The 14,313-nt window shown below is 36.2% G+C and overlaps 1 protein-coding gene and 1 long non-coding RNA gene across 3 annotated transcripts in view; one reads left to right on the plus strand and one right to left on the minus strand.

The window, feature by feature from the left end:
- LOC125257774 overlaps positions 1-1,987 on the plus strand; it is a 22,989-nt gene extending 21,002 nt beyond the window's left edge. For both annotated transcript variants that reach the window (XR_007182450.1, XR_007182451.1), the window contains exon 2: positions 1,302-1,987. This is a non-coding gene — a long non-coding RNA (uncharacterized LOC125257774). The remainder of the gene's footprint in view (positions 1-1,301) is intronic.
- adarb2 (adenosine deaminase RNA specific B2 (inactive)) overlaps positions 1-14,313 on the minus strand; it is a 234,974-nt gene that overhangs the window by 14,639 nt on the left and 206,022 nt on the right. Inside the window, exons 5-7 of the mRNA XM_048174461.1 lie at positions 11,733-11,901; positions 8,281-8,432; positions 5,017-5,185 (exon numbers count right to left, since the gene is read on the minus strand). Coding sequence (XP_048030418.1) covers positions 5,017-5,185; positions 8,281-8,432; positions 11,733-11,901 — 490 coding nt within the window. The remainder of the gene's footprint in view (positions 1-5,016; positions 5,186-8,280; positions 8,433-11,732; positions 11,902-14,313) is intronic.

The following is a 14,313-nucleotide window of genomic DNA, read 5'->3' on the forward strand; positions in this document are numbered from 1 at the left end:
TACTAAATAAAATTAAATAAGATTTTCTGGAGTAAGTTTAAGGCAATGTTTGATTAACAGGTAATTATGTTGAACCAAAACATTTAAAGAGAAGTAATTTCTTGACAATTAAAAGTGTTATATAACCCACTGAATCATTCTCCGACTTAATGCTGACAACAATGGAACCATTTGGGAGAGAACTGTCAGGAGAATTATTTCTTAGCTCAAAAGAGGACAGGAGAATTACCAAATCATTGTTTTAAGTGTGAAAATATAGCAAAAGCAACACAGAAATTCAAACACAATGGACTTGTGACAAGGCCCCTGAAATAATCAGGCCTTCATTTTAAGCTTTCATTTAGAGATGCGGGATTTTTTTTGCTAAACAAAGAGCAGGAGAAATACCAAGCGAGTGTCTCAGAGCCAGCAAAAGCTATGAAAAGAGTGACTGTTTATCTCACAGAGTAAGATGCAGCCTGCAGAAATGACATGTATGGTTGTTGTTCTCACTGGATCAACCTACTGTAGCCAAAGCACAATGAAGTCAGTTAGCCATTTCTAAAGCCCATATTTACAAAATATAGATTCTGGGAATCAATACTGTTATTGATACTGCTATCAATACCAAAATGTTATGGTGTTGCTAGAGGAGGAGTTCAGTGAGAAGTACCTGGTTCCCACAGTAAAGTTCAGTGGTAGTAAAGCTCTTATATAGGGATGCATGAGTGCTGAAGGTGTGAGGGAGTTGTGCTTTATCAATGCTGTCATGAATTCCATTTTAGGCCTATCAATCTGATCATTTTTATTCATTTTTTTAATATTCTTAATATATCTAATATTTTATCTTTTATTAATTTTTATCATTATTATTTTATAAAAATAAAATAAAATATATGCTATATAAATATTTACTGAAAATTTAATATTTATTATTATTATTATTATTATTATTATTATGTTTTTGCTATCTAATTGCAGTGGGGCCTATATGATAATTAATCTTAATAATATTTTATTTTATATATTATTTTATTATTTGATATATTTCATAATGTTCCTTTTTAGGCCAATCAATCTGATAATTTTTATTAATTTTATTTTATATTCTTTATATATATATATATATAATTTATTTTTTTAAATTAATATTTTATTTTATTAGTGTTATTGATGTTGTTATAAAAATACAATGCTTGTTATTGTTATTATTTTAAAATTACAATATTACATATTACTTATTCTTAATTTATTATGCCTTATAAATATTTACTGGAAACAAAATCTATATTAAGAAAATGATTTTTTACTATGTATTGCAGTGGGGTTCCATTATCACAGAACAGCTTTCCTGTGGCTGAACGGAGGCAGCGGAGGAGCGCGGGAGGGAGAGATGGAGGATAATGATGTGAGGTCAGGGAAGATGATGAAGGGATGAAAAAAATGACTGCGACTAAGGATGAAAAACAGGGTGAGCTGGTTGAGGGCAGTGGAGATGAATGGAGTTGGTCTATAAGGGACTATAAGGACTTTAAACCTGTTTTCCAGCCTGCTCTTGATGGTGACCTTGATCAACGGCCCCTCTGAGTTGTGGGCTCAACAAAAGAGCGGGATAACTCAATGGGACATAAAATGGAAAAGGAGTGGCACTCAGAAAAAAGATCTGGATGCTCTATTCTGTCTTATTCTGTGTGTGTTTTTTAAAGTAATTACTTTAACCCTGCACGATGACCTAGCCAGATAGAATCAGACCCTTGTGGTCCTGGCCGATGCAATCTGATTGGTCAAATTAATGGCCCAGGGGAGAGAGCTTGACCTTGGTGTGACTCTGTGTCGCTGTGTCCAACCTAACACATACACATTATATGTAGGGCTAGGTGATTTACTGGTAGGAATATGTGAGCTGGTATAAATATTCTGTTGTAATCATGTATAATGCTCATACTTGGTAAGGAAAGGTGTTCCAAACATTTCAATGAGGGAAGAGCAAACGAAGAAGAGCTTGCTATTGAAATGAGCTTCTGCTAAGCCCCACCCCCTTAGATACTGTTGCTATGCTCTGAGAATTGTTTACACTAGGGTGAATCTCAAAAAACAAACAAAAAACGTGCGTTTTTGTAACAAGATTTTTATGATATTAGGATTCTATATTTTTCTCTCCCAAAAATATCATAGGTGGCTTAATTCCTACTTTAAATAAATTTATGAAAATTACCATAACTTCTCAATGTTGTAAAACAAATCTTACTATTAAACACCCATGCATTATTTACATTTTAAATGATTGATAGAGCATTGTAGTTTTTGTTGTACTGCCTCTAATTTATGCTGAATGAAATAAAAGAACAATCATTCCAGCATTTTCTTTTTATTGTAATACAGTATTACAGTGATGGGAATCTAATGAGAATTACTACTGAGAAAATTAGGAATTACAAAATGAATGTAAAATGATAAATTGAATGGACAGTGTGCTTATAGTGAAATGCAAATATTAATATTAAAGGTGCAATATGTAAGAATTTTGCAGTAAAATATCCAAAAACCACTAGGCCAGAGTTATATATTTTGTTCACTTGAGTACTTACAACTATTTGTAAATCGCGGGAAAATTTCAATTTTAACCAAGGCTCCAGGACGTGTGAGGAGTCGCCTGTCAATTGCGTCATACCCGCGTTACCCTCGGTTTCCGGTTTTATTTTGTAGAAACCATGAAAACACCAAAGACATTAATATTTACATGTTTTAATAGACAAGGGAACAACTGTTTTGATATATTTATAGACAGAAAACTAATTATTGTTATATAGCTCAACACGTTTATTCTTATTGTTTAAATCAAATTTTCTTGATTTTTTGCGAATACCATGCTTTACCATGCCTCAGAGAAAAACACTATTTTGTCAAGTAGCTAACATAGTATAATCAGATGCAGCTTTATTTTTAGTAACAGTAATACAGCATTTTCTGCATCATACAATACGTTTTAAAATGAATTGCATGTCATTTATCAACACAAGCCATCCAGCATTTAATATGATATTGTAAAATCGATCTAGCTTACTGCAGTGTGTAACAGTGTCTCACAGCAGCCGCCGAGCGAACGCACAGAGTAACGTTATAACATCATTTTCAACACACTCAAATGTATCTAATATGATAAACAGAGCTGTGTTACCTCATACTCATGATCGGAAAAGCGGAAGTGGCGCCAGCGACTGTGGCATAATAAAAGTCCCGCTGCTCGTGAGGCGTGTGTTGCTCAATCACTCCAGCTCCTCGTTCAGCTCCACAACACTCACTCCTGCTCTGCTTCATACTACAGTAATGTTAATAATCTCATCCATGAACATGATTTCTTCCCGAGTTTTCCACCGGCCGTTGAGGTGAAGACCACATGTCCCAAGATTCCGCGTTCAAACTTGCCGTCATCAAGCTACTCCTTTGTTTTGAAAATTTTACATATTGCACCTTTAATGGTTTTACAACCAAATTAATGCAAAATACAATTTCTTATTTTAATCATTTTAGTCAAAAGAACGCTTTGAGAATATTATCTCAGTATTAATCCTAAATCCATGACATCAACAGATCATAGACTTGACTTCTGCTTACAAGAAGTGTGTGTAACTACAAGTAAACGGAGATCACACGATCGCACTTCTCAGGTTGTCAAAGTACACATAAACAAACAGAAGCCAACTAATGGTGGTAATTAAATCGAGCATATGGCAGTCAGCTCAAACACAGCTGTGTGTGTGTGTGTGTGTGTGTTATCTCTGGGCAGTGCGATTCACACCTTCATAGAGGGTGTGGACTAAGTGTCATCGAAAAATACGTGTGAAAGTGTCACAATGTCTGAACCTGGAGTGATCGCACTCTCTAGGCGAAATATCCATATACTCACATCACCTGTTACACTGCAATTTTATGCCAAGGTCCAATAAAACATATAACAAATGTTTCTTGAGCAGCAAATCAGCATATTATAATGATTTCTGAAGGATCATGTGACACTAAAAACTGATTAATGATGCTGAAAATTCAGCTTTGATCACAGAAATAAATTACATTTTACAATATATTCACATAAAAAAACAGTTATTTTAAATGATAATATTTCACAATATTAATGTTTTTACTGTATTTTATATTTGTGTACTATATTTTATTTAATATGTGCTACCATGGTGAGCATGAGACTTCTTTCAAAACATTAAAAAAAAAACGTACCGACCCCAAGCTTTTGAACAGAAGCATATTATATATATATATATATATATATATATATATATATATATATATATATATATATATATATATATATTATTTATATATATATATATATATATATATATATATATATAGTGAAATAAAGAACACTGATGAATCATGCACATTAAGTCCAGATTAACACTGTGACGTATCCCATACAGAAGCTAATTATTGAAGGATTATCAAAGCACAACTCAGTAAAGGCGTCATAAGACATTAATGGTGATCACGCCAGTCCCAAAGAGCATTGGTTTGGATGACTCCGTTCCTCAAGGCAAATATCACACCAACCTTTCCCTCGGCCATTATAATGCCTTATAAAAGTCGCCCTGCTTAAACGAGACTAACTCACCTTCATAAAAACTAATCCTCTAATAAAAATAAATCTTAAATCAATACACTGTCCAGCACTTGAGCTTAATCAGAGATGGTCAGTATACTCCCTTCCTGCTTTGTGGAATCGTTCTAAAATGGCACAATATCACCTTGGACACTGAGGCTACATTTATACTGCAGGACTTAATGTCAAATCCAATATTTTGACAAATATTCAGTTTTTACAAAATATTCATTTTTTGGACACACTTTAATTTAGGGTCCAATTCTCACTGTTAACTACATTAATTATGACTTTTGCCTCAATAACCCCCTAATTACTGCTTACTTTCTATTCACCTAATATATATCATCTGATGCCCGTGTTTGATTACTGTCATTCTTCGTACTGAAGTTTGAGTGAAGTTCAGTGTTTTTGATACTGACCTGGAAATCTTGTCAGTGCATGACATGGTGATGAGACGTTCCCCTTGAAGGACACCGTCCCACGTCTGAACGGGCCCTGCGGACTTCACAGGCAGCGTCCCCTCCCCTGATTCAATCTTTGTCCGTAGGTGGCTGTGAAACTTCTTCACCAAGTGTCTGTTGCTTTGCACTGCATAAAAAAAGAAGAATTAGGGTCAATGTTGTGATGCTCATTATTAATGAGCTATCTATTCATTTATTAAAATACATTAAAACTGCAATTCATACATACAATTCAACTTTTTCTGAAAAGATCCTCTCTCAAGGTCAATATTTCAAAAGTCTCTTAATATATCTGATAATTTGACCTCTTTTATGACAAGGCAAAGTTAATTCAGGTTGTAAAATGTCATGTGTTGCGACTTCCAAAAACTTGAATATTTATTAATTGATATGATGTTTGTGATAAAAAAAAAGTTCAGAAGTTTATTTCACATTCTACCTAAATGTAAAGAAGTCATAGTTTTTAGATTTATGTGGTTCCCAAATTTGTAATAAGAAACTTTAAATTTATTAAATGTAATTTTTCAATGTAACTTTTAGTCCATTTTGAATTGAGGTATATAATAATAATTGGATAAAACAACTAATATTTTTTCATGTATTACATGGGATGTGGTGACATTTGGAGTACTTTTGGAGGACAAAAGTGTAATCTTTGTTATAAATTGTTAACTTCATATGTTAAAATGTAACAAATGTAAAATACACAAATGTGAAATACACAATGGTGAATATGTTAGTTTTCCTAGGTCAGACATCACTTTTTGCCACTACTGTATATGGTAACAGTAAATAATTGTAATTCAGTCTGTAAGGAATTATATTTTCACATATGTTAGCCTGCAATGTTCTGTTAGTTTAAATGCAATAAAAAAGTGAAAAAATAAACAAAAACAACACCACATTTTGATGGTCCACTTTAGACATTCTACTAACTATAATTAACTTTGGCCTCAAGAGGTGCATTAGCAACTGACACTAGAGGCTCTGGTTTCCCTTGCCAGAAACGTATGAATCCCACTCAGAGCGGTGCGAGTAAAACCACAGGGGTTACATTGGTGCCATGACTTGGATAGGAGTGAGGTTTATGGGGGTGAGTGTAACGGAGGCCAGCTAGTAAGAGCTGTGCATGTAAACCTCACTCCCCTGGCCTCAAGAGCCGCATTAGCAGCTTACGCTAGAAGCTGCGGTCTTTAGCTTCCTTGTTAGCATGCCCGGCTCCATGCTGGAAATGCTGGTTCGAATCCCGCTCAGAGCGGTGCGAGTAGAATCTGAGGGGTTATATTGGTGCCGTGAACCGGATGGGAGTGAGGTTTAGGGGGGTGAGAGTAACAGAGGCCTGCTAATAAGAACTGTCCAGGTAAAACTCACTCCCCTGGCCTCAAGAGGCGCACTAGCAACTGATGGTTGAGGCTGGAGTCTTTAGCATCCTTATTAGCATGCCTGCCTCCCATTACAGAAACACTGGTTCGAATCGCACTCAAAGCGGTGCAAGTAGAATCGGAGAGGTTACATTAGTGCCATGACCTGGATGGGAGTGAGGTTTAGGGGGGTGAGTGTAATGGAGACTAGCTAGTAAGAGTTGTCCAGGTAAACCTCACTCCCCTGGCATCAAGAGGCACACTAGTGATTGATGCTAGAGGCTACAGTATTTAGCGTCCTTGTTAGGCGCCCGCCTCCCATGGCAGAAACGCTGGTTTGAATCCAGTTCGGAGCTGTACGAGTAGAACCGGAGGGGTTACATTGGTGCCGTGACCCAGATGGGAATGAGGTTTAGGGGGGTGAGTGTAATGGAGACTAGCTAGTAAGAGTTGTCCAGGTAAACCTCACTCCCCTGGCCTCAAGAGGCACACTAGTGATTGATGCTAGAGGCTACAGTATTTAACGTCCTTGTTAGGGCGCCCGCCTTCCATGGCAGAAACGCTGGTTTGAATCCAGTTCGGAGCTGTATGAGTAGAACCGGAGGGGTTACATTGGTGCCGTGACCCAGATGGGAATGAGGTTTAGGGGGGTGAGTGTAACGAGGCCAGCTAGTGAGAGCTGTGCAGGTAAACCTCACTCTCCTGGCCTCAAGGGCTGCACTAGCGACTGACATTAGAGGCTGTGGTCTTTAGCATCCTTGTTAGCATGCCTGCCTCCCATTCCAGAAACACTGGTTCGAATCCCACTCAAAGCGGTGCAAGTAGAATCAGAGGGGTTACATTAGTGCCGTGACCTGGATGGGAGTGAGGTTTAGGGGGGAGAGTGTAATGAGACTAGCTAATAAGAGTTGTCCAGGTAAACCTCACTCCCCTGGCCTCAAGAGGCACACTAGTGATTGATGCTAGAGGCTACAGTATTTAGCGTCCTTGTTAGCATGCCTGCCTCCCATTCCAGAAACACTGGTTCGAATCCCACTCAAAGCGGTGCAAGTAGAATCGGAGGGGTTACATTAGTGCCGTGACCTGGATGGGAGTGAGGTTTAGGGGGGAGAGTGTAATAGAGACTAGCTAATAAGAGCTGTCCAGGTAAACCTCACTCCCCTGGCCTCAAGAGGTACACTAGTGATTGACAATTGAGGCTACAGTCTTTAGCATCCTTATTAGATTGCCCGCCTCCCATGCCAGAAACGCTGGTTTGAACCCCACTTGGAGCAGTGCGAGTAGACCTGGAGGGGTTACATTGGTGCCATGACCTGGATGGGAGTGAGGTTCAGGGGGGTGAGTGTAACGGAGGCCAGCTAGTAAAAGCTGTGCAGGTAAACCTCACTCCCCTGGCCTCAAGAGGCACACTAGTGACTGGAGCCAGAGGCACCTGCTTCCCATGCCGGAAATGCTGGTTCGAATCCCACTCAGAGTAGTGCGATTACACGTGCCCAGGGCACAACCGCGTCATAACCTGTCCCTGACCAGTAGTTGACATCATATTTGCAAAGTTATTTATAGTTAGTAGAATGTCTAAAGTGGACCATCAAAATAAAGTGCTACCAAAATTACCTTGAAAAAAAAAAAAAAAAACTTTTTTTGAAAATAATGAATTATTATGTGTGCACTCACATTCAAGATGCAAGGAAAACATGTTGCCCCACATGACATTTTTAGAGTAATTGAATTGAAACTTTTCTTAAAAAAGAAAAGTTTTTTTCAAAACCACATATGTAGCATTTGGACACTTCAAGTCTATATTAGATACATCATGTGCAAAAGAGCAGAAAAGATGATACAGACAAGTAAATAATCTTACAATCAGAGGTGATTTCATACGGCGAGTTCACACGGGCGTCCCCGCAGGGCGAGGTGCTGGTGTACATGTGGAAGAGAACATTTTCTCTCAGTCTCAAACAGGAGTCTTTGTGCCGTACGAAGATCGATTGTTCCCAGTCCTCTTTCCTTTTGCTTCAGAGTGATCACAGACCCCAGGCGGGAAGAAAGAAGAAAGAGGGGAGACATGAGAAACAACCACGTCTGAAAGTGTTCAGCGCTCACATTCCCAGCTAATAATGGGCCGAAGACACAAAGGAGACAAATATTGGCCTTGCCGCGACCAAGGCTAGTTCCGTCACTGTCACATTCCCCTCTCGCACTCACGCTATTACTCTGTCAGAACAAGGCGAATATAAATGGCCAAGACAACAGCAAGCTGTAATTCTTTAACCCAGATGATCTGTAGCTAGTCTGCTATAGGGAGGACACGTCGTTTCCTGCAGAGCCGCCCCACTTTTACACATATCATCATAATTAGCATTAGCGCCTCACTGTGACATCTTACAAAAGACGTTTCGGAATAGTGCACGGGGTGAACTGTGCACGGGGAGTGCATTACATACGCAAACATCATCGTCTCTAATTGGCACCTAAGCTGTGCTAATTACACAAATGACCTGCGATGTCAAGGGTGGGAGTCGTGTTGCTCCAGATCTGTCTATTGAGGAAGCAGCTGATGGCCGTTGTGCTATTTTATTTGCCGAACATAATGACTTATCTTCCAAACTAGACTCCAGACCCAGCCAAACGGGCCCATTTAGCAGCAGATAATGCACTCTGGGAAGACGCGTATGCAAATATGACATTACAGGAGACTTTTCTATGCAGCAATCTGCTACATCGAGGAAGACATTTAGAGTCTTCGCCACCGCACAAAGATACCTCCAACACTAGACCAGACTGAAATGATGATGCAGATAATGAACGGAGAATTGAAATTTGAAAGTACATCCAAGTTCTTTTCTAGGTGTAAAATGTGCTACTGTGAGAAAATGTGTTGTTTGCTTAAAGCTCCAACGGAGCTCAGGTTCAACGTGCCAAGCTTTCTCAACAACATCTGTGACATGCTGTTGATTAGCACAGAAAGTCATTTTGACATTTTTCGTGTGAAAAAAACAAGCAAATGTTTTGTTTAGAATAATGCACTTACAAGACAATGGGATAAACAGTACATTACTGTGGATGCTCCATTCTGCCTCAGAGTAGAACAAAAAAGGTAGTTGTGGCCTTGTATCTTAAAATTACACCTTTATTTCTTGTTATTTTGACTTGATTGTGGCTTCATGGCTCACAATTTAACTTTAAATCTCTCAATTGCAACATTATTTCTCGTAATTGCAACTTTACTCCCAATGCAACTTATGTTGTAAACTGACTTTATAACTCACAATATCACTTTATATATCACAATTGTTTCTCGTAATTGCAACTTCACAACGCACAGTGTAAAGTTCACAACTTCACAACTCAAGTGACTTTTATTGCAATGTTACTTTATATCTCACAATTTTGACTTTATGACTCACAATATCACTTTATATGCCGCAATGCAAATGTATGTCTCGCAATGCGACTTTGAATCTAACAATTGTGACTTTTTTCTCATAAATTGCGACACAATGTGTCTTTATATCTTACAATGTGATTTTTTTTTTTACTCTGAGGTGGAAACAGGCTTCATTGACACATTGTCAAAAGTACAGCAGCAAGACTTATATATTACACGTGTTTATATAGCTCCTGTCATGACCATGTAAAACCACAACTTTCACTTCCCTTGTGAAAAACAAGTACATTTTAGCATACTTTTAAAAAGACTACAAAAATAATATACTTTAAAATAATATATTTAAGTGTGAATTGAATGTAAAGTTTTCAGACATTTAATTGCACGTTAATTGCAATTAAATTAAAATTTATTATAGTTTAAATTTATATTAAATGCAATGAGCTGAACTTCTTTTTGACATTTCAGTTGGACTACATTTTTTATATATGCCTTTTCTTAATTACTTATATTATCTTTTAAATATGGTTAATAAGTGTATTGTCAAATGGACTGTCAGGTATTTAAATATATGTGTAATTACACATTTGTAATGAAAAAGTTACAATATAGTACATTTAAAATATATAACCTTTAAATATAATATTGAATAGCATGCTACAGTTAAAATTCTAATCAATTACTTTACTTGTTCTTTAGTACGTGTAAATAAAAGTGTACTTCTTTAAAGCAAAACAAACATTAAAACACAACAATTTAGAATGTACTGTAAAGTACTTTGAATTTGACATTATTACAAAGTGCACTTTAAAAGTGTACTTAAGTGTGTTAAGAAACAGTCATGAAAGTTCACTTAAATGACCTTTATTTAATTGATAATATATTATCTGCAAGTACAGTTATTTAAAAAAATATATACTGTACTTTTACGATTTGAAGTACACTACAAGTTCACATTCATTACAATTAAGTGCACGTTTTTTTCACAAGGGTTGACATGCACAAATATACCAGAAAGGCACTGTTTGCTGTGCTCATAGTTACAGCTTAGGTACAGCTTTACAGCCCAGATAACACATTTTTGTGCGGAAAAAAAGTGCTTTAACATAAAGCAAGCTGCTCACTTCTACTTGACTTCCTGTGCAAGTGCATTATGATGAATTAGATTTTTACTTCTTTTTACAAATTGCTTTCACATATTTACAGCAGTCACATACTTACAGATTTTAACTTGTTTTGAGCAGAGAACATTCCTTTAATGTGTTTTAGGAAAACACAATGTATATTATAATGCATCACTTCATTTGTGCATAAACACATCATGCTGTTCTCTATTCATTCTAAGTTATTTTTTAAAGCTGTTTCTTTGAAAAACATAATCTGTTCTGCTATGTGCATCATAACATTGAAATTTAAACAGTGAAGCCAATGTATTTTGTGTGTGTATGTGGTTGGATTTATAAATAAAGTAAACGTTTCTTTTTTTTTTTTTTTCTAAAATGCAGTTTTCTTTTTAGGGATTTGTTGGAGTTTACTTTTAGGCATTGTTATTCTATATACACATATATATATATATATCTTAGACTGTAAAAAAAAAGACTCAATCGCAAGCACAGCTGTCAATCATGATGTTACACCCCGTTTTTATATAATCAAATAACTAACTAAAACCAAACTTACTGGTAAAACAAACACTCCGTCAGCGTTATGAGAACAGAAAAAAATGACAGAAAGCATCTTTGGAGAAAATTTATTTGAAGTTTAATTGGATTTTTTAGTTTGGCTCGCATTAATTACACTGAGAGGGCGGGGTTTATGACCTATACTGCAGCCAGTCACCATGGGGCGATCAAAATGCTTTGGCTTTACTTTTCAGGACGTGTGCAGCACAACTGATATAACTTATCTAAATGTGTGTCATTTACCTGAGGTGTAACTCTAGTTGGGAGTACAGGAACCGCAGCAGGGCTCGTCTAGTCGTGATTTCAGCATGGCAGTCGTTGACCACCAGACCCTGGTCACTGATATATTCTCCGTTAATGCATTTAGTGCCGGTTGATAGCGCCACCACTTGGGCCTGTCTCAGATCCAAACCTGATGAGCACAAAGACATAAACGCATATAGTCATTATTCTGCAGCTTAATAATATTGGATCTGACAGTAAACTTACTGTAAGTGTTATCAAATTTAATATGTGAAGAGCCATTAGTCAGTTATAGCAGAGATCATTTACATATACCTGTAGATGTCTTAAAGATACAGTAAGCTAAAACAACCCGTTTAATTAATTAAATTAATTGACTCGCAATTCTGACTTTATATCTCGTAATTCTGACTTTATAACTCGTAATTCTGACTTTATATCTCACAATTCTGACTTTAATTCTTCTGACTTTATATCACAATTCTGACTTTATATCTCGCAATTCTGACTTTATAACTCGGCAATTCTGACTTTATAACTCGCAATTCTGACTTTATATCTGGCAATTCTGACTTTATAACTCGCAATTCTGACTTTATAACTCGAAATTCTGACTTTGTATCTCGCAATTCTGACTTTGTATCTCGCAATTCTGACTTTATATCTGGCAATTCTGACTTTATAACTCGTAATTCTGACTTTATAACTCGCAATTCTGACTTTATATCTGGCAATTCTGACTTTATAACTCGCAATTCTGACTTTATATCTGGCAGTTCTGACTTTATAACACGAAATCTGCTTTGTATCTCGCAATTCTGACTTTATCGCAATCTGACTTTGTATCTCGCAATTCTGACTTTATAACTCAATTCTGCTTTAATCGAAATCTGACTTTATAACACGAAATCGACTTTGTATCTGGCATTCTGACTTTATAACTGACTTTATAACTCGAAATTCTGACTTTATAACACGAAATCTGACTTTATCTGGCATTCTGACTTTATAACTCGCAATTCTGACTTTGTATCTGGCAATTCTGACTTATAACTCGTAATTCTGACTTTATAACTCGAAATTCTGACTTTATAACACGAAATTCTGATTTGTATCGCAATTCTGACTTTATAACTCGCAATCGCTTTGTATCTGGCATTCTGACTTTATAACTCGCAATTCTGACTTTGTATTCGCAATTCTGACTTTATATCTGGCAATTCTGACTTTATAACTCGTAATTCTGACTTTATAACTCGCAATTCTGACTTTATATCTGGCAATTCTGACTTTATAACTCGTAATTCTGACTTTATAACTCGCAATTCTGACTTTATAACATGAAATTCTGACTTTGTATCTCGCAATTCTGACTTTATAACTCGCAATTCTGACTTTGTATCTCGCAATTCTGACTTTATAACTCGAAATTCTGACTTTATAACACGAAATCTGACTTTGTATCTGGCAATTCTGACTTTATAACTTGTAATTCTGACTTTATAACTCGAAATTCTGACTTTGTATCTCGCAATTCTGACTTTATAACTGGCAATTCTGACTTTATAACTCGAAATTCTGACTTTATAACTCGCAATTCTGACTTTATCTCGCAATTCTGACTTTATAACTGGCAATTCTGACTTTATAACTCGAAATTCTGACTTTATAACACGAAATTCTGACTTTGTATCTGGCAATTCTGACTTTATAACTTGGCAATTCTGACTTTATAACTCGAATTCTGACTTTATAACACGAAATTCTGACTTTGTATCTGGCAATTCTGACTTTATAACTCGCAATTCTGACTTTATAACTCGAAATTCTGACTTTATAACACGAAATTCAGACTTTGTATCTGGCAATTCTGACTTTATAACTCGCAATTCTGACTTTATAACTCGAAATTCTGACTTTATAACACGAAATTCTGACTTTATATCTGGCAATTCTGACTTTATAACTCGTAATTCTGACTTTATAACTCGCAATTCTGACTTTATAACACGAAATCTGACTTTGTATCTCGCAATTCTGACTTTATAACTCGCAATTCTGACTTTGTATCTCGCAATTCTGACTTTATAACTGGCAATTCTGACTTTATAACTCGCAATTCTGACTTTATAACTCGAAATTCTGACTTTATAACACGAAATTCTGACTTTGTATCTGGCAATTCTGACTTTATAACTCGCAATTCTGACTTTGTATCTCGCAATTCTGACTTTGTATCTCGCAATTCTGACTTTGTATCTCGCAATTCTGACTTTATAACTCGCAATTCTAACTTTATATCTGGCAATTCTGACTTTATAACTCGTAATTCTGACTTTATAACTCGCAATTCTGACTTTATAACACGAAATCTGACTTTGTATCTCGCAATTCTGACTTTATAACTCGCAATTCTGACTTTGTATCTCGCAATTCTGACTTTATAACTGGCAATTCTGACTTTATAACTCGCAATTCTGACTTTATAACTCGAAATTCTGACTTTATAACACGAAATTCTGACTTTGTATCTGGCAGTTCTGACTTTATAACTCGTAATTCTGACTTTATAACTCGCAAT

Source organism: Megalobrama amblycephala, linkage group LG22, assembly GCF_018812025.1.
Source record: "Megalobrama amblycephala isolate DHTTF-2021 linkage group LG22, ASM1881202v1, whole genome shotgun sequence".
Lineage (NCBI taxonomy): Eukaryota > Metazoa > Chordata > Actinopteri > Cypriniformes > Xenocyprididae > Megalobrama > Megalobrama amblycephala.